Raw genomic sequence first — 19,140 nt, forward strand, 5'->3', positions numbered from 1 at the left:
GAGACTAATTCAACATCAGAAGTCAGGATAAATTCCACATTCGGCAGTCCGCACCAGCATTCTGAAATGGTTTCTGTTGTGAGGAAGGCTCTGACACTTGGTTTTTCTAACTCAACAGTAGAGGCCTTGATCTTTTTTAAAAATATAATTTTTATTAAATTTTCACTATAAACAATAATTTCCAACATACACCTACAAATCTCATTCCCTGCCGCTCTGCCGAGCTCATGACTTCCCTCCATCCCACCAACAAGCTTTCCCTTTTCGAGGCCTTGATCTCAAAAAGGTGTTAGCTGTAAGGAGAAGCAGGCTTCCTTTTGAACCCAAGTTCCCTGGGGCTTAGCACTGAAACCCAGGGTCCAGACTGAATAAAATATGGCACTCCAGCAACCTCAAGAATCTAAGTCCATTTTCCTCATTCCATCTAAAGCTGTCGGCTGGGATTTGTTAGTTTTAGTACTCTATTCTGTTGATGTTGGTCTTAAATGTTATAAACTACTGTGTGAACAGAATCATAGAATCTTAGAGTTGGAAGGAACCCCAAGGGTCATCTAGTCCAACCCCCTGGAATGCAGGAATCTCAGCTAAAGCATCCATGACAGATGGCCATCCAATCTCTGCTTTAAAACCTCCAAGGAAGGAGAGTCCACCACCTCTCATGCGAGTCTGTTCCACTGCTGAACAGCTCTTACTGTCAGAAAGTTTTTCCTAATGTTTAGTCAGAATCTCCTTCCTTGCAATTTGAAGCCATTGGTTTGAGTCCTACCCTCCAAAGCAGGAGAAAGCAAGCATCATCCCTCCTCCATGTGACAGCTCTTAAGTATTTGAAGATGTCTATCATATCTCCTCTCAGTCTCTTTTCCAGGCTACACATACCCAGCTCCTGCGAGCGCTCCTCACAAGCCGCAGACCCCATTGATTTGGGAATACTGTAATGAGGACATGAAGTTGCCTTATGCCGAATCAGGCCATTGGCTCATCTAGCCCCATATTTTCGGCTCTGAAACTCAACAGCTCTCTGGAATCCTTACCTGTCCTTTTGAATAGAGATTGAACTTGGGACTGGTGCCTGTGTTCTACCTATGACCCTTCCCCGTTATAATAATGTCCTACTTTATAGGATTGTGGTAAAGGTCACTTGGAACAGGTATGGGAAACCTGTGGCCCTCCAGGGGCTGTTGGACTCCAAAACCTATCAACTTCAGCCAGTGTTACAGCCAATGGGCAGGGATGATGGGAAATGTAGCCAGGCAACATCTGGAGGGCCTGCAAGCATGTCAAACACTCTTAATGGGCCGCAAAAAATATTTTGTGTTAGTATTAATGTTGCACTTTTTAAAAGCCATTCCTAACACTTTTGCTCGCCTGCCTTTTGTAAAGAGAGCCACACTATCTTTCTTTCTTTTTTCTTCCAGATTCACAGCAAGAGAACCAAGTTAGCGTCAAATTTGTCCAAGACACATCAAAGTTCTGGTACAAGCCTCATTTGTCCCGGGATCAAGGTACACAATTCCCAAGCAGTTTTGCCTAGTTTGGATAGGATTTAACAAAATCAGTATTTGACATATTCTCTGGTCTAGAGCAGGCTCCCCCAACCTTGTGTTCAAAAAGCATCAAACAGCGCTTAATTCAAGAACTGGTCTAGATCTCTCTTGCGATTCAGTTAATTCACGGTGAAATATGTGTCCGTTTGAGTTGTGACTGTTGATGTTAACTTCATGTTCCCCACTGGGTGATCATATTTAAAATGTCTCTGCACTGTAATAGCATATGTAATAAGGGCCGTAGTTAGGGAGTGGTGAGGTGGGCCCCTGCCAGGGGTGCAGGCGAGGAGGGGACCTAAAATTGGCTGCTGGGACCCTCCGGCCAGGCACCCTGTCCAGCCAGTGCTCCCTGCCCGCAGCCCAGATGGGCGCAGTGCCATCGGAAGCCGCTGGGGCACCCGGAGCGGCAAACATGATGTGCCCCCAGGGGCGGGGCATCACTATCGAGCGACGCTGCGCATGCATGCTACATAGCAGGGTGCCGGCGCCAGCACTTGCGCTGCCCCCCAAAACACAGAGCTGGGAGTGGCCCGCTCCCACCTTGCTACACCCCTAGCTGGGTGGTGCCTGCTCTCAGCTGCCCCCCCTCGCCCCTTGGCCCCTCCTGGCATCTGGGTTGGCTGAGCAGCGTGGCAGGGGAGCCTGCATGCACCCCAAGCGCCCCATCCTGTTTGGTTGTGAGGCACCGGCTCTGCCTCTCCTGGACCTTGCTCAGGGTTGGGGCTGGGAAGGTCCACCAGCCTCGCTCCCTGGTGCTGCCTGGCCGACCTCATTGCCCATGCACCTGCCTCTCCGGGCACCGGGGGGAGAGTCCCAGCTTCAAAGCCTGCCTACTCCAGAGTCACTCCCCCCTCCTTTTGCACACCCTCTTCAAGGGTGCCAACTTGAATAAAATATATGGGGGGGGGCAGGTAAGCACCACCCTATATAATCAAACACACACACTATTTGAATGGCAATGCCCATTAATTGGGGGGGATCTTCAAATATTTTAGGGGGGGGTGAAGGAACTTTGGCCCCAAGGAGTTGGCTCCCATGCCCTTCTCACTGTTAAAGTGGGGTGCTACCCACTTTATGCGACTTCCCTTATGCACGTAGGGGCCCAGAACGTAACCCGTGCATAAATGGGGAGACACCTTTTTTTTTCCCTAAAGATTTTTATTGAAGTACGAGAATTTTTACATACATTATATTCTCTCCTTCCAATGTTTAATTTCCCGTACCATTTTTTCTTTCCCTTCCCACCCCCTCCCCCACCCATAATCCATTGGAAGGGTTCAAACAGTTGTCCTCAGCCACGGGCACAATGTCTTTAATTTCCACTGAATGTCCTCTGGTCCAGTAGTTGTTATCCATTGAAGATGGGGGTTCCATCTGGTCCTTATCGCAGTAGACTTGGCCTTCCATGTCATATCCTGTGACGTTACTGCCACGATGTCTGACTGAATAAATTCAAACAGATAATTAGTCCAGACCTCTACTGTCCATTTTTCTCTATCTTTCCAACCTAGAGCTATTGTTGCCTTTCCTGCTAGTATCATTGCTTTGAAGGTATGCTGGTCACCTTTCTCTATGGCCGTGTTTCCTAGTATACCCATTGTCATAAGATTGAAGTCTATAGGTAGCTTCACTTTAAAAACTTCATTAACAACCTTAAGGATTTTATTCCAAAATCCCCCTACCTCTGGGCATTCCCAAAACATATGGGAGAACCATCCCTTGGCTTGTTCACAGTGCCAGCAGTTAGGGTTCAATCCTGGTATCATATTAGCTAGCTGGGCCGGAGTTCTATACCATTTTAGAAAGAATTTTAGTTTGAGCTCCCTAAATTTGCTTACTTTAATCTCATCTATTCCTTTCATTATCCTTTCGACCTTTGATTCGCTAATTTGTTCTTCTTTACTCCACATCTTTTGAATAAGTTGGGTTGTCAGTTCTTTATTTGTAATCATCCTCTTATAGATTTTACCTATCATTCCTTGTTTAGCTTTTTCCATTTGTTTATATAGTTCCTCTATTGGCTCTTCTACTCTCATATTTCCTATCTCTTGAGCTTTAAGAATTTTATTATATAACCCTCCAATTTTTAGCCAGTATTGGTTACCTATGTTCTCTGTTACTTCCTGCAGTGACTTTAAGGACTCTCCTCTATACATATCTTGGACTATGTGATATCCCTTAGCACTAAGAATTTTCCACCATTTGGGGTCGTCTATTGCCTCGTATATGCTTTCTAAGGGTGCCCACAGGGAGATCCTTTTTAACCATATAGGTTGCCATCTCCTCCATATGCCTAATGCCAATTTCCTGGGTCCTATTGCAGATTTCAGATCTTCCTTAACATTATTTGTGAAGATTCCAAATCTTCCTGCTCCGTTGTTGGCCTCGTCCTCAAATCTGATCCACTTTTGTTTATTTTTTGCTCCAATTTCTAGTAAAGTTTTTAATTGGACGGCTTCATAGTAATTATAAATGTTGGGGAGGCCCCACCCTAATTCTGATTTGTGGTTATACACAAACCTCTTTTGTGTCCTTGATTTTTTACTTCCGAATATCCATTGTCTTATCTCACCATTCCATTGTTCCAATTGCTGTTTTTTTATCTCTAGTGGGATGGCTTGGAAAAGATAACTTAGCTTGGGGACCCAGAACATTTTGGTAGCCTTGACTCTAGCTGTAATGCTTAAAGTTTTGTTTCTCCATCTTTTCATATCCTTTAGTATTTTATTCCATGTCTTCTTATAGTTGAATTCTGCGGTCTTGTTAATATTCCTATAGAGTTCAATACCCAGGTATTTTATTCTTTTAGAACCCAGGCCCATACCTGTTATGCTATTTATTTCTTTTTTTTCAGGTAGGTTTACATTAAAGTACATTATTTCTGATTTTGTTATATTTGCCCCTAATCCGGAGTATTCCTCGAAATCTTCTAATATTATCTTTATTTCTTTTATCCCTTCCTTGGGATTTGTTATGATTACAATAATATCATCTGCAAACAAGTTAATTTTCATCTCCTCTTTCCCGATCTTATAACCCTCTATCCTTCCACAGTTTCTTATTCTTTCCGCTAGTTGTTCTATAGCCATTATAAATAGGAATGGCGAGAGAGGGCAGCCCTGCCGAACACCTCTGCGTATTGGGAAGGGTTGGGAGTGTTCTCCATTGACTCTTACCACTGCTGTTCCATCTTTATATAGTTCTTGTATTGCAAACCGATAAGCCTCTCCTATTCCATATTTAGTCATTATTTCCCATAAGAATTCCTGTGAGAGTGTATCGAATGCTTTAAAGACGTCTAATTTCAATAACCCAAGCTTTTTGATTGTCCGTGATGTAATACATTAATAATATTTCTAATCGGGTGGGCAATATTTCTACCCTTAACAAATCCATATTGGTCTTCTTTTATAATTTTGGGGATGGCATTTTTTAACCTGTTTGCCATGATTTTGGCGAAGATTTTATAATCTTGGTTTAATAGACTAATGGGTCTATATGAACCTACTTCTTTGGGGTCTCTGTTTGGTTTTAGGATTACCGTTATTTCTGCCTTTCTCTATGTTTCTGGGGCTTTTTCCCCTTCTAGTATACCATTAAAAAGTTGTTGTAATTTCCTTGTAGAATTCGGCCGTAAAGCCATCTAGTCCTGGTGATTTGCTATTTTTTAATTCCTTGATTACGTCCTTTATTTCTTTTATTGTAATTTTGCTATCTAGTTTACTTTTCTCAGTCTGATCCAGTGTTAAATTTATATTCTCCTGAAAATTAGCTACCTCCTTTTTTTTATATAGATTTTTATAAAAGCTTGCAAATGGGGAGACACCTATGTACCATCATGTAGATCAGCCTTCCCCATCTTTGTGTCCTCTCTCTGTTTTGGTCTCCTTCAATCAGAATGCATTACAAAAAGAAATCTTTACAAGGTGAAGTGCATGAGGAATTGAATGGGTGGAGGGGGGATGAAGGAGAGGCGGAAAGAAGAGCTAATTTGTCCGTGGCTAGGGGGCGCTATCTGGATGGTTCTGCCAGGGGCTCAAGATCACCTAGCTACGGCTCTGTATGTAATGTATGCAATAGCAGACACTTGACCTTTTTTTGTATTTCCTGTGTTTGGGGGAAATGGTGCTTCCTGTCTGCTGGAGAGGAGGCAGCCATCATAACCCGTGAGCAGCAGGCACCTTTAAAGAAGTGGGTGTCCATTTTACACGAAGTACCAGGATCCCAGGTGGTATTGGGCCTCATTCTGAATAATAATGTAGTGTGATGGTTAACCCTGCCTTGGCAGAAGTGCAAGCTTCTGCATACACAAGATGCTTACTTACATTTTTGTTCCTGACCAGCCATTGCCCTTCTGAAGGACAAGGAGCCTGGGACGTTCCTCATTCGGGACAGTAATTCCTTCCAGGGGGCCTACGGCCTGGCTCTGAAAGTGGCAACACCTCCACCCAACAGCATCAACCACTCCACCAAAGGTAAAAGCGAAAAAACAGCACTGCCTGACTTGCAGCAGTAGCTACAGCCCCATGCAAAAAAAGTACCCGCCTCCCAAGCAGTCGCTGCAGTGTTAGAAGGAAAACTCTGATCCTCAACCTACACTGCCTCGCAGGAGATCTTCGGGAGAAGAAAAGGCTACAGAGTAAACCTCTACTCAAATATGGAGTTCCTAAGATGGTTGGTTGGCACCATGTACGCCTCCTTCCGGCAACTCCTACAGCCCAGCTGCTGCCAAACATATTGCTCTGCTTTCCTTTAAACCACATCAGTGAGGCCAAGAGGGCAGGGTCTTGTCATTTGGGCAAACCTTTCCAGCCTCCCAAGACAAAGAGTGATGGGCAATTTGCCCATTCTTGTCCATTGTCCTCTCATCTGTGACTGACAGACAGGCACGCCTCCTCTCAGCTTCGCACAATATGAACACAGCTGCTTCTGACATTGCTGTGCCTCTTAGCCCTGCCCTGACCATGTCCAGGTGAGAAAGGAAACACGGAGGGATAACTGAGAAGGCTGGCTAATAGATTTCCTTCCCTCCTCTGCCCATCCCTCCTCTTCAGACTACCCAATTCCTTCCTTAGCCTTTTATCCCGTCAAGAGTGTTCTGAATTGCTGGCTCTTAAGCCACAATGTTTTATGTGATCTTGGTGCTCGTATTATGTGTTCCTGTCCCCCCCTTCATCAATAGGTTTAGTTTTTATTGTATTTGTGTTTTCTTAACTTCATGAACCCCGAAAGAATGTGGTTAAGTGGAAGATACATAGATAAGTTTCCATCTCTTTCTTTGCTTGAAAGAAACCGCAATTCGCTAGACGAATTTTTCATAAAACGAATTCGTCTAGCGAGGCAACCTCCGCTAGAAAAAACCTTTCGTTACGCGGAAATTTCGTTAAGCAGGGCATTTGTTAAGCGAGGCACCACTGTACTACACTGGGGGGGGGGAATTGAAAGGCACTAATACAGGATGGGTGACACCTGGCTTGAGAGCAGTACATGTAAAAAGGATGTAGGAGTCTTGGTAGACCACAAACTTGACACGAGTCAACAGTGTGATGCAGCAGCTAAAAAAGCCAATGCAATTCTGGGCTGCATCAATAGGAGTATAGCATGTAGATCAAGGGAAGTAATAGTACCACTGTATTCTGCTCTGGTCAGACCTCACCTGGAGTACTGTGTCCAGTTCTGGGCACCACAGTTCAAGAAGGATACTGACAAGCTGGAATGTGTCCAGAAGAGGGCAACCAAAATGGTCAAAGGCCTGGAAACAATGCCTTATGAGGAAAGGCTTAGGGAGCTGGGTATGTTTAGCCTGGAGAAGAGAAGGTTAAGGGGTGATATGATAGCCATGTTCAAATATATTAAAGGATGCCATATAGAGGAGGGTGAAAGGTTGTTTTCTGCTGCTCCAGAGAAGCGGACACGGAGCAATGGATTCAAACTACAAGAAAGAAGATTCCACCTAAGCATTAGGAAGAACATCCTGACAGTAAGAGCTGTTTGACAGTGGAATTTGCTACCAAGGAGTGTGGTGGAGTCTCCTTCTTTGGAGGTCTTTAAGCGGAGGCTTGACAGCCATCTGTCAAGAATGCTTTGATAGTGTTTCCTGCTTGGCAGGGGGTTGGACTGGATGGCCCTTGTGGTCTCTTCCAACTCTATGATTCTAAAGTAGTTAAGTTCACTTAAAAATAGAAACCAACCAAGATTGTTCTCCATCCTTCCATAGGCGACCCTGCTGAACAGTTGGTGCGTCACTTCCTGATTGAGACAGGACCTAAGGGTGTGAAGATCAAAGGCTGCAACAATGAGCCCCATTTTGGTGAGTGACTGAGATAAAGAAAAAGAGGTGGTCATACACCTGGCACATTCTCATTTATATTTTGCAATGTAAAAAGTTACACACATACCTAAGCAGATAAATTTCAAAGCCACCAGCTTGGATGTCTTTAAAAGAGGATTGGACAAATTCTTGAAGGGTAAAGCTATCATTGGCTACCAGCATGATGTCTGTGTTTGTCTGTGTTCTGCCACAACAGTTGGAGGCAGTAATACTTATGAAGTATTACTTCTGAAGTCCAGTGGCTGGATAGAGCAGGAGGGGGGAGTGCTTGGGTCTTGCTTGAGGGTTTCCTACCAGCATCTGGCTGGCCACTGTCAGAACCATAGCTGCCAAGTTATCCCTTTTTTAAAGGGAAATTCCATTATGCTGAATAGGCTTCCTCGCGAGAAAAGGGAAAACTTGGCAGCTATGGTCAGAACAGGATGCTGGACTAGATGGGCCATTGGCCTGATCCAGCTGGGCTCTTCGTAATGTTATTATGTACCTTGTGGGGCAAGTGGGCGCTACCTCCTGGAGACTCCTGATATCCTCATCTAGAAAAAATATGTTACGCTTTTGCTAGGAAGGTTAAGCAGTGCTCCAGGTTTGAGGGAGGAAGAGGGTGCTTGTTATGTAAGGAGGCTGTGCAGGAGAAGCAGTGCTGTACCCCATGGCTGTTCCTCTTCTCCTTGCAGGCAGCTTGCCAGCCCTGGTGTCCCAGCACTCCATCACCCCCATCTCCTTGCCTTGCCGTCTCCGTATCCCAAGCAAAGGTAAGAAGTGCTCAAGAGGCTTTCGGGAGCCAAGAGATCTGGGTGCAGTGGGGATGTAGTTTGGCTATAAATCCCGAAACAATCAAATATAATGCCTTGTATGGCAGCGTCCCTGTAAGCTTCCCCACATTAAAGCAGAAAGGGGCGTGGGTATTCCAGGCAAGTCATTATCTCTGCTGCTTGGGTTTTATCCAACTACCGTGTTTCCCCCTTTTTAAGGCGTAGTCATTAAGTAAGCCGTAGCAGGCTTTTAAAGTATTTGTTAAATAGAAGACACCCCCTGAAAATAAGCCATACCTCCGCGCTGCGCGGAAACCGCGAGCGCCCAGCTAGCCAGTGGGACACAGCATGCTAGCCGCAGCAGGAGGAGGAGGTTGTATGCCTCTTTTCGGGAGAAGGAGGCAGACGCCCGGAACCGGCTGCCGCAGCTGGGCCCAACGGAGGCAAGGCCACTGCTCGCCCCTGGGGGCTGCGGAGGCAGCTGGGCAGGGACAGCCGGAGCCCAGCCGGGCAGCAGCAGCAGCGGGAGGATGAGTACGGTGCTGCTGCTGGCCACGGCAGGAGGAAGCAGGCACCCGAAAGCGGGCCAGGTGGAGGCGAGCCACTGCTTGCCTCGCCCCTGGGGGTCGCAGAGGAGGCTGGGCGGGGACAGCCGGAGGCCAGCCAGGCAGCAGCGGAAGGACGAGGACGGCGCTGCTGCTGGGTCCTGCTTCCTCGGGAGGAGCTGCTGGCCACAGCAGGAGGAAGGAGGCGCCCGAAAGCGGCGGCTGCTGCAGTCCCGACAGAGCGCGGAGCAGCGTCGCTCGTCCGGAGGCAGTGGGACCCAGCAGCAGCGCCGTCCTCACCCTCCCGCTGCTGCTGCTGCTGCTGCCGGGCCAGGTGGCTCCTGGGGGTCGCAGAGGAGGCTGGGCGGGGACAGCCGGAGCCCAGCCAGGCAGCAGCGGAAGGATGAGGACGGCGCTGCTGCTGGGTCCTGCTGCCTCGGGAGGAGCGGCACTGCTGCACGCTCTGTCGGGGCTGCAGTAGCCGCGCCGCCTTCGGGCGCCTGCTTTCTTGCCGCGGCCAGCAGCAGCGCCGTCCTCGTCCTTCCGCTGCTGCCTGGCTGGGCTCCGGCTGTCCCCGCCCAGCCTCCTCTGCGACCCCCAGGAGCCACCTGGCCCGGCAGCAGCAGCAACAGCAGCGGGAGGATGAGGACGGCGCTGCTGCTGGGTCCCACTGCCTCCGGACGAGCGGCGCTGCTCCGCGCTCTGTCGGGACTGCAGCAGCCGCCGCTTTCGGGCGCCTGTTTTCTCCTGCAGTGGCCAGCAGCAGCACCGTACTCGTCCTCCCGCTGCTGCTGCTACCTGGCTGGGCTCCGGCTGTCCCCGCCCAGCCGCCTCCGCAGCCCCCAGGGGCAAGCAGCGGCCTCGCCTCCGCCTGGCCCAGCTGCAGCAGCCGGTTCCGGGCATCTGCCTCCTCCTCCTGAAAAGAGGCATAGAATCATAAGATTCTATGATTCTATGAAAAGAAATGCCCCGCGGCAATGAGGGAGGGTCTCTGGGTTGGCTGGGCATGGGAGTTGAGCGTGGCGGCCCCAGGAGGAGCGCGGGCAGCACTAGGCGCGCTCCTGGCTCTGACCACGCTCGCCTGTGAAAAAGTATGACGTGCGCCCAGCTCCAAAGGTCAAAATGTAGATTGCTTAATTAAAAAAATATGACACCCCACCTATGGCTTATTTTCTTGAGTAAAATAAATATAAGACGGTGTCTTAAAATGTGGGAAACACGGTAATGTCTACTCAGAGTAGAACCATGGAAATTATTGTACAAACTAGCAGGTTCATTGATTTCAGTGCATCTACTGTTAGGATGCTGCCAAGTTTTACAGCTCCTGTTTCCCATGCTGGTATAAGCAGTGTGGTGGCTCAGAGATGGAGCTATGGATCAGTAAGGTCAGATCTTGACTCTCATGAATTCACCAGGTGGTTCTAAGCCACTCAGGCCCACACCTGAAGTAATGTATTTCATGTACCTTACAGTTGTAAGGATTACAAGATGATGACTGCAAAGGGTTTTCCACCCTTGGAAGTACTTCATTAAATGCTAAGGTTGATGGCAGCTGTATTGCTTTCTGCTGCATGAACTGCAGGGGATAAATGAGCATGCCTGACTAGTGCCCCCACCCCAAACTGTCCTTCTGGAAACAGTCTGGTCTCCATCAGCCCCAACCAGCACGGCCGGTTGGCCAGGGAAGATGGGAGATGGAATCCAACAAAATCTGGGGATGGTACATTGGCTGCTCCATATTTACCACACCTGCAACCCACCTTTCTCTTAAGAAGCCCGTGGCAGAAATTTAACTTTACAGCAGGCATCCCCAAACTTCGGCCCTCCAGATGTTTTGGACTACAACTCCCATCTTCCCCGACCACTGGTCCTGTTAGCTGGGGATCATGGGAGTTGTAGGCCAAAACATCTGGAGGGCCGCAGTTGGGGGGGTGCCTGCTGTAAAGTTAAATTTCTGCCATGGGCTTCTTAAGAGAAAGGTGGGTTGCAGGTGTGGTGGCACAGTAATCTTTACAGCTGATTGAAGTTTTGAACCTTGTTTCACCACATGCAAGCTCCCCATGCTGTAACCACTGTGTGCATGTTAGACAGTGTTGTCTCTCTCTTTGCTTCCCCCTTTTCAGATCTTGTGGAGGAGAGCACAGAGCTGGCTGTCCCCACCAACATGAGCACAGCTGCTGATCTGCTGAAACAGGGAGCAGGTCAGTACCAGAGGAGAGAGAGAGGGCAGTGTGTGTTCATTCCCCCCCCCCAAACCAGCAGCAGTTTAGAGAATTCCACTTCTGATATTATTCACAGGTGAAGGGATGCAGAACCACACAGAAAGCCCCATTATTATGACTTACTTGCATTAGATCACCCAATGTGGGGCTCAAACCCACAGCCATGAGATTAAAAGAGTCCCATGCTCCAGTGACTGTGCTATCCCAATAAAGAAAGATGGTATACAAATTAAAACTGAAAAATAGAAGTAACAAAACCTTTGTTTTTTGTTCTTCGTGGAAGTTGAGATGCACAAGAAGCTGGATATTGCACTAGAGGTCAGTGTCACTCAAGTAGGAAGATATATTAGGCTATTTTTGTCACAAATAGGTAAGGAGGTCTGTAGGCATTCAGCAGCAGATTCAGCCGTGGAATCCTCGTCACTGTTTGAAAAGCTGCAAAGCAGCAGGGAGAGGATGAAATTCGCAGGGGAGAAGAAGTGATTGAGGGAAGGGTTGCTTAACCCGTTTCCCGTTTCCCACTTCCCACTACAGCCTCTTCCCAACCAAGGCTCGCTAACATCTACAGTGGTACCTTGCAAGACGAATGCCCTGCAAGACGAATTTTTCGCAAGACGAATGCGTCTTGCGATCTGATGGTGACTCGCAAGACGAATTCGTTTTGCGAAAAATTCGTCTTGCGAATCGCAGTTTCCCATAGGAATGCATTGAAATTTAATTAATGCGTTCCTATGGGCAAAAAAGAAATTTCAATGCATTCCTATGGGAAACTGCGATTCGCAAGATGAATTTTTCGCAAAACGAATTGACTCGCGGAACGAATTAAATTTGTCTTGCGAGGCATCACTGTAATCCAGACTTTGGTTTCAACAAGCGGAAAATCAAACAAGGATGAAATGGAAGGGATTCTCTTAAGTGTTTGGAAGCCTGAGCAGATGGGGAACTAGATGGGGTCTCAGCTGTGTGGTTATGGAAGCTGCAAAGTTTTGGAAAAACCGATCTCTTTCTCTCCCCCCCCCACCTCCCCTCTTCCAAATTATAGCCTGCAGTGTGCTGTACCTGAGCTCTGTGGAAACAGAGTCCCTGACAGGTCCACAGGCTGTGGCCAAGGCAGCCACCAGCACCCTGAGTGCCACTCCCCGTGCTTCTGCCTGTGTCGTGCACTTCAAGGTGTCAGCCCAGGGCATCACGCTCACAGACAACCAGAGAAAGTGAGTCACCCTGCCTCTGCTCTAGGGGCACCAGGATACCTGTGGGCCAAGCCCCTCCTCTCCTCCTAGTGTGCTGTTGTCTTCCCTGCCCATCTTGATAGGTTTTGCTCTTCCCATGTATTTTCTTCTTCCTGTTGTCATGAGAAACCCACAGTGGTTTTTGTACCTCTCCTCCCTTCTTGATTCAGGAAATTTTCCTTCTACCCGCAGGCTGTTTTTCCGGCGCCATTATCCTGTCAGCAGCGTCACTTTCTGTAGCACAGATCCTCAGGACCGCAGGTAACCAGCAGCTTAGCCTGGCTTTGCCACAGGCTTTTGCTTAGCTTGTGCCTTACTCAGAGAACGCCAGTCTGCTGTCAGTGTTCTCTCTATAGAGCCTTTACAGCTGTAGCTTTGAGGTTATGGAGGAGCTTCTATAGAGGCTTGTCTGTGCGATCTTTCCTGGACCTCTGGGGGAAATGTAAGATGAGTTCTAAGAAGAGGCTGTTGTGTAGAGACTATGGCTGGATCTAGACACATCAAAAAAGTTTCAGCACTGTAAACCTTATAATGGGAAATCACATTGCCGAAAGATGGGACTCCACAGCGCCATCTGGTGTCACAGTGTTATAGCACAGTTAACATTATTTTTCTTTACTGATGTAGCAGAGTCCTATATTTGTGTTTCCTACTTTGGTGGGCTCACAAGGTTCTAATTATAAGTGGTTGTGGGTATTTGCTAGTGTGACTAATAAAATGACCATGGTTATGATAAATGAGTTTGTGTGGAATTGTATGTTGTAAAGACCCCCTAGGGTGGAAAGTGCAATCACTTTGGTTGAGAACAATGGTTGGGAACCTTCAACCCACAAGCCAGATCAGGCCCACCAGGCCTTTTCGGGCCAACCATACCCACCTTCCCTAGGCCTGTTGTCATTGTGTTGATCGTGGTTTATAAAGCCCTGGGAACCAGTATCCGAAGCAGCACCTTCTCCAAGGCCAGCCAACGTGATTCCTAACATTGGTGGAGTGGGTTTGTCTCTGCTTATGGTCCCCAGTAGGATTCATGGTTCAAGATTGGATAGCAAGACCCCCCCTGATTCTAGAATGACCTGGAGTAAGGTTTGCCCTCATCGTTATTTGCATTCAGGTGTCTATTGAAGGTGCCTTTGTTTGCCCAGACCTTTACAGATCAAGCTTCTGTTGTCTAATGCCTAACATCAGCAAGTGATACAATGTTTTAATAATTTTTTTATTTTATAGAGATTTGGGGATTTGTAATGCGTTTTATCTGTTGAAGTATTTTGTTGTTTTATATTTTATTGTACATCACTCTGGCTTCTTTTGGAGGAAGAGGAATTCATAAACCCAATACCTAAAAACAAATAAAAGACCTCACAGGCAGTTTCTTAAACTTCTGCCCTTTTAATCTGAGTTTAAATAAATTGTGAGGGAGCTCCTTGGCATTTTTGGAGTGTGTTGCTATTAACCAAACAGCTGCATTAAAGCATGTTGTGTTACTATTCCTTTTATTCCTTTAAATTTATGTGGGTGGGAAGATGGCATTACTTAAACTGACATAAAGATCTGCTCTAGTTAAAAGGTGATCAGCTTCCCAAGGGCTTCCTTTCAAGCAAAGCATGCTGTGTGTTTGCTTTGAATGGTCACCTCTTAGGGGGTTGTTGAAGGCTTGTCTCAGAGGATGATGGTAAATATACTTTTTCTGATGTGACATTATTCTGTCTGTCTGTCTCTAATTGCAGGTGGGCTAACCCAGATGGCACCACATCCAAGTAAGCATTGGGGAGGCCAAAGGTCATGTGGCTAACTTTTCAAAGGTCTTGTCAGCCATTGTTTTAACAGGAATAGAGCCCCTCTGTGTGTCCAGGAGACTGCTGCTAATATTATTTTTACTACTACTACTACATTACTGCTATTGCTACTGCTGCTATTATTTACAGTGTTTTACAGAGTACAAAGGGACCCAGGTGGCGCTGTGGTTAAACCACTGAGCCTAGGGCTTGCTGATCAGAAGGTCGGCGGTTCGAATCCCTGTGACGGGGTGAGCTCCCGTTGCTCGGTCCCAACTCCTGCCAACCTAGCAGTTCGAAAGCACGTCAAAGTGCAAGTAGATAAATAGGAACCGCTACAGCGGGAAGGTAAACGGCGTTTCCATGTGCTGCTCTGGTTCACCAGAAGTGGCTTTGTCATGCTGGCCACATGACCTGGAAGCTATACGCCGGCTCCCTCGGCCAATAATGCGAGATGAGCGCGCAACCCCAGAGTCGGTCCCTTTACCTTTACAGAGTACAAAAAAATGTGTGGGTTTTTTCCTCCAAAACTCTTTGGTTTTATTCTGGTCCTGAGAGCTGAGCCCTGACTTGCCATTTTTGATGCTGCATCCAGGTGCCTTAACCAGCCTGGAGTTGGGGATGAGGGAGAATCAATTAAAATGGGTACCAGGACCATCTCTCATGCATATGCACACACATATTCAGCAGTGATTTTCTCTTCCAGGATCTTTGGCTTTGTGGCCAAGAAGCAAGGCAGCCCATGCGAGAACGTCTGCCACCTCTTTGCTGAGTTAGACCCTGAGCAACCGGCATCGGCCATTGTCAACTTCATCACAAAGGTTATGCTGGGGACTCACCGGAGATGAAGGGACACTGCTGCGGAGCTCTCTGCAGGCATCTTCTTCCTCCTCTCTACCTTGACCACTGATCTGTGCTGCTCGTGTGATGCGGGAAGAAGCTGTTATTGGGCAGGTTGACAGGCCTAGGTGGAGCCACTGCTAGGGGGTTTTCTACTCCTCTGCCTCTCCCCCACCTACTGGCCAGCAAAAAGGGCTCTAGGGGGAGTGGATGCCAAGGCTGCACTCACTTCACTGGACCCCAGGAGTCTGCATTGCACTGCGTTTTCCTACCAGCAGACAAAGCACCAATCGATGACAACTTAGAAAAAGGACTGTACAGCTTTAAACATTTGGCTGATTTTTTCCATAAGCTCAGACAAGGTTCTGCAGCACAACCATAACTGAAGGCATCTGGAAGCAATGAATATGTGGAACTGTCTGCATCCATTAAGAGGCAGCATCTTGTACCATCCTGGTAGACGAAGAGGTTAGAATTTCTCTGAGCAGGCCCAAGGGTAGCCTAAGGGCCAGCTTGCAAGCACCATGCTGGCTGGGGAAATCTGGTTCTTGCTTCTTTGCTGCAAAGCAACAGAAAGGAGGCAGGGTGCTGTTTGCAGGGTCAAAGCCCCAGCAAAGTGAGAAAAGTACCTGGGATATGTCTGCCAGGGTTGGGGTTGGGGTTGGGGTTGGGGAGACTAGTGGGCAGGTGAAGGGCTTAAGCTCTCCCCCTACTTGCTGTTTCCCCCACTCCTGCAGCCCCCTTGCATATGGGCATGTGTGCCATTTTGCAGCACAGAACCAGCAGCCAGAGGTCCCAGCCCCATGTCTGCTTCTGATCATGCAGATCAGTCCAGCCTGGCTATAAATACCCTTCAGGCTTATCAAGTACTAACCTTGTCTTCCATTAGTGAAGAAAGGTACTCAACATGGTAAGATAAGTGATCCATTTTGGAAGTTTTGAGCTTGATGGACAGCAGTCAGTTCTACTGTTAGCTTTCTGGATGTGTTGAAGTAGATCAGAAAGTATTTGTGACTCCAAGTTTGACAACCAGAAAATAACACCCCTCCCAGTGTTACATTACTGAAACAAAGGAGATGGGCAGGGGGCTACCTGGAGTGTTATTTGTGTGTGTGTGTGTGTCTGAAAGACAGTGACAGTGGTTAGAGGATGTCAGGGTTTCAGTAAAAAATGGAAGTAGATCTCATAAGCCTGAAGCCTGTCCGCCCTGTTTAAAACACTCAAGCTATGGCTGCAAAGCTGGTCTTGGGTGTTTTAGAATTCTTATCTTTTAAAATGCCACATCCCTTCCTTTCATCCTTTGCTGTACTGTACCAACATATTTTATCAGCCTGGCAGTCTTTCTCACCATTGGCTCTGAAGCTTGGGTGTGGGTTTCAGTTATTTTCCCACTACCCTTTGCCATTTAGAATGAAGGCCTTGCTTTCTGGATAGGATTATAAGGCAACCCTTCAACTTAATCCAGTCTACATATTGAATAGAATTGAGCAGCACAAGAGGGGCAATTCACTCACATCTCTTACATACAGAGTTTAAGCTATCGGACCCCCAATTCCCATCAGCCTCAGCCATTACAGCCAAGGGGCAGGGATAATGAGAGCCGTAGTCCAGAGATATCTGGGGGCTCATGGGATCCCTGCTCCTGATGTAAACAGCATCCAAAATGGAAAGAACCCAGACTGCAGTAGGGGAACATGGGATGGGAGGGTCACCATTTTAGGCCATCAGTGGGAGAAAGATTTGTAATGCAAATCAACACTGACCAATGCCGGCTTTGCATTCACATTGCAGCAAGAGTCATGCGTGAAAATGCACTGATTGTGTAAAGGAGATGCATAGTCCATAACGTCTCTGGCGAGTTACCTTTCTCCTAGTTCTATAATGGAGCAGCATTTATGGCATTAGTATGTGATAGAGGGGTCAAGTGGGAAGCATTGGGAAGCTGCTGTATTGCCTGAGTAAGGATGCTTGGTCTTCAAGTTACCAGGTTACCTTGTGGCAGGAGCCGAGAGTGGCAGCAGCAATGTGTGCTGAAAGGACCAGAGCACAGAGAATGGGACCAACTGCTCTCATATTCTGATTAAAATTAAAGGCAGCAGTAACCTGGGGGTTAGCAGAGTGAAGAACCAGGTTTTCTGAATTCTGCTCCTAGCTCAGGAGTGCAGTGAGACGGAGTACATGGATTACGGCTGGATCATCTGGACCTGTCTCTGTGGGCGCTTCTGGACAGAGGCTTGGTATTGCAAATAGGTAATTTGGGTATTACAAACAGCCAACAGGTGTGTTTTTTTAATCAGATTTTTTGCAAAAGGGGAAGAAATGGATTGAAGCGGGGGGGGGGGGGGACTACTATTTTGTTGCAGCTGCTGCAGAACCTGTGCATGTATGGGCAACACTGATCCCATGTAAGAACCTGTCAGGAAGCACCTTTTGAGCTCAGTTTCCAGTTCTCTCCAGGGCACAGATGTAAAGTGCTGTGCAAGGGAGACAAGGCAGTTTTTCCCAGTGAAGCAATGAAGAGAAAATTGGAGTGGCCATTTATGGACCAATCAGTTGATATCTTTGAAGTTGTATGTGGTTGCTTTCAGATGACCTGTTTATTAAGTCGTTGTTTGCATGTTTGCAAACATTGGCTGTTTTACTGAGCATTTCTTTGTGGCGAGTTTGCGTGATACCGCAACAAAGAACTGTTACTCTACCCTTCCCTATTTTCTCATGACTTACCTTAGTACGAAAAGTCTGGGGTGTTTTGTTGTTGGCTTGTTGTGCAAGAGCACAAAAAGCCACTTTAATCAAGCAACCTTAATTTGCCAGTATGCAACTGAATCCCACCTGAAAGTATTGGCAGTCTGCAAGTGCTGTATGTTTTTGAACACAAGATTCTCTTGTACCTTTTTTCCAGCACTGAAATACCATGACAGGAGAACACGCATCTGCTGAAATGCTGCTTTCAGTGCATCTCCCAGAGGCTCAAAGCCCTGTGAGACAACTCATCCTTTTGACCACCGTTAATCGTTTGAACAATTGCTGCCATTTTGATTTCTAGGCTGCTTCTTAGGTGCAATCCACTAAGCCCTGCTGCTGCTCACTGGTGGGTGCCATATGTAAACAAGTAGAAAAAGAGCAACAGCTGAGCTTGGTAGTGTGTGTGTGTGTGTGTGTGTGTGCTTTTTTATGCAACAAAGCAAAGAAGCCACCAATATTATTAAAAACAACACATCAGTAGAAGAGGAGAAAATGGGGCTCAGCCCCCAAATCTTTGAGGTGGGGGGAAGGTTGGGTTTAGTACAGAGATCTATTTTTGTCTACTAAAGAATTTATATATGGATGTTAGAGATGTCTTGATAATATATATCTATATATAGGGGGGAGGGGGGAGCTGCAGCACTAAGCCTGGTTATTTTTTATATCTGTATTTTTCTTCTCTGTGTATAAATGGCAACACAACTTCTGTTTACTTCTTAAAATTAACACCCAACAGGGTGGGGAAAGGAACCAAGGTGCTTGCTCTACTTTTGTTATTTGGCACCTGTGTCTGTCTTTCAAACATTGTCTGGTTTAGCTTCTCACTTTGGGAAGAGGAAAACAAAGGCTGCGTGCAGGCAAGGCCTGGAGATTCTCCACGCAGGGGTCCTTTGTTGCAATCTGAATTTCTCCTTGTGCTTTTAGCACCAGAAAGAGGTTATGGCCACACTTTGGCTGTGCTCCAACTAGTGACAGAAACAGCAGGTAGCCCTAGCTCCAGACGTTCCAATTCCATACACAGAAACAGATACAGCTTGCCACTTCAATAACATCATGATGCACATTTGCCACTGTCGGGTGGGGAGAAGGCCACTTTCACATGCAGCTCACACTTAAAATAATAGAATAGTAGACTTTGAAGGGCCCCAAGGTCCAAACAA

At 47.1% G+C, this 19,140-nt stretch overlaps 1 protein-coding gene across 9 annotated transcripts in view; it reads left to right on the forward strand.

Annotated features, from left to right (window-relative positions):
* The window catches only part of TNS2 (tensin 2), a 130,042-nt gene extending 111,312 nt beyond the window's left edge, over nucleotides 1-18,730 (forward strand). For 8 of the 9 annotated variants that reach the window (XM_035101897.3, XM_088662784.1, XM_088662782.1 and 5 more), the window contains 9 exons: nucleotides 1,416-1,502; nucleotides 5,888-6,019; nucleotides 7,762-7,854; nucleotides 8,550-8,627; nucleotides 11,296-11,373; nucleotides 12,437-12,605; nucleotides 12,816-12,884; nucleotides 14,348-14,377; nucleotides 15,102-18,730. In XM_035101897.3, coding sequence (XP_034957788.3) covers nucleotides 1,416-1,502; nucleotides 5,888-6,019; nucleotides 7,762-7,854; nucleotides 8,550-8,627; nucleotides 11,296-11,373; nucleotides 12,437-12,605; nucleotides 12,816-12,884; nucleotides 14,348-14,377; nucleotides 15,102-15,243 — 878 coding nt within the window. In that variant the 3' untranslated portion in view covers nucleotides 15,244-18,730. The remainder of the gene's footprint in view (nucleotides 1-1,415; nucleotides 1,503-5,887; nucleotides 6,020-7,761; nucleotides 7,855-8,549; nucleotides 8,628-11,295; nucleotides 11,374-12,436; nucleotides 12,606-12,815; nucleotides 12,885-14,347; nucleotides 14,378-15,101) is intronic. The other variant, XM_088662783.1, reaches the window with a different exon arrangement.
* The last annotated feature ends 410 nt before the right edge of the window (nucleotides 18,731-19,140 follow it).

Source organism: Zootoca vivipara, chromosome 2 (genome assembly GCF_965207765.1).
Source record: "Zootoca vivipara chromosome 2, rZooViv2.hap1.1, whole genome shotgun sequence".
NCBI lineage: Eukaryota > Metazoa > Chordata > Lepidosauria > Squamata > Lacertidae > Zootoca > Zootoca vivipara.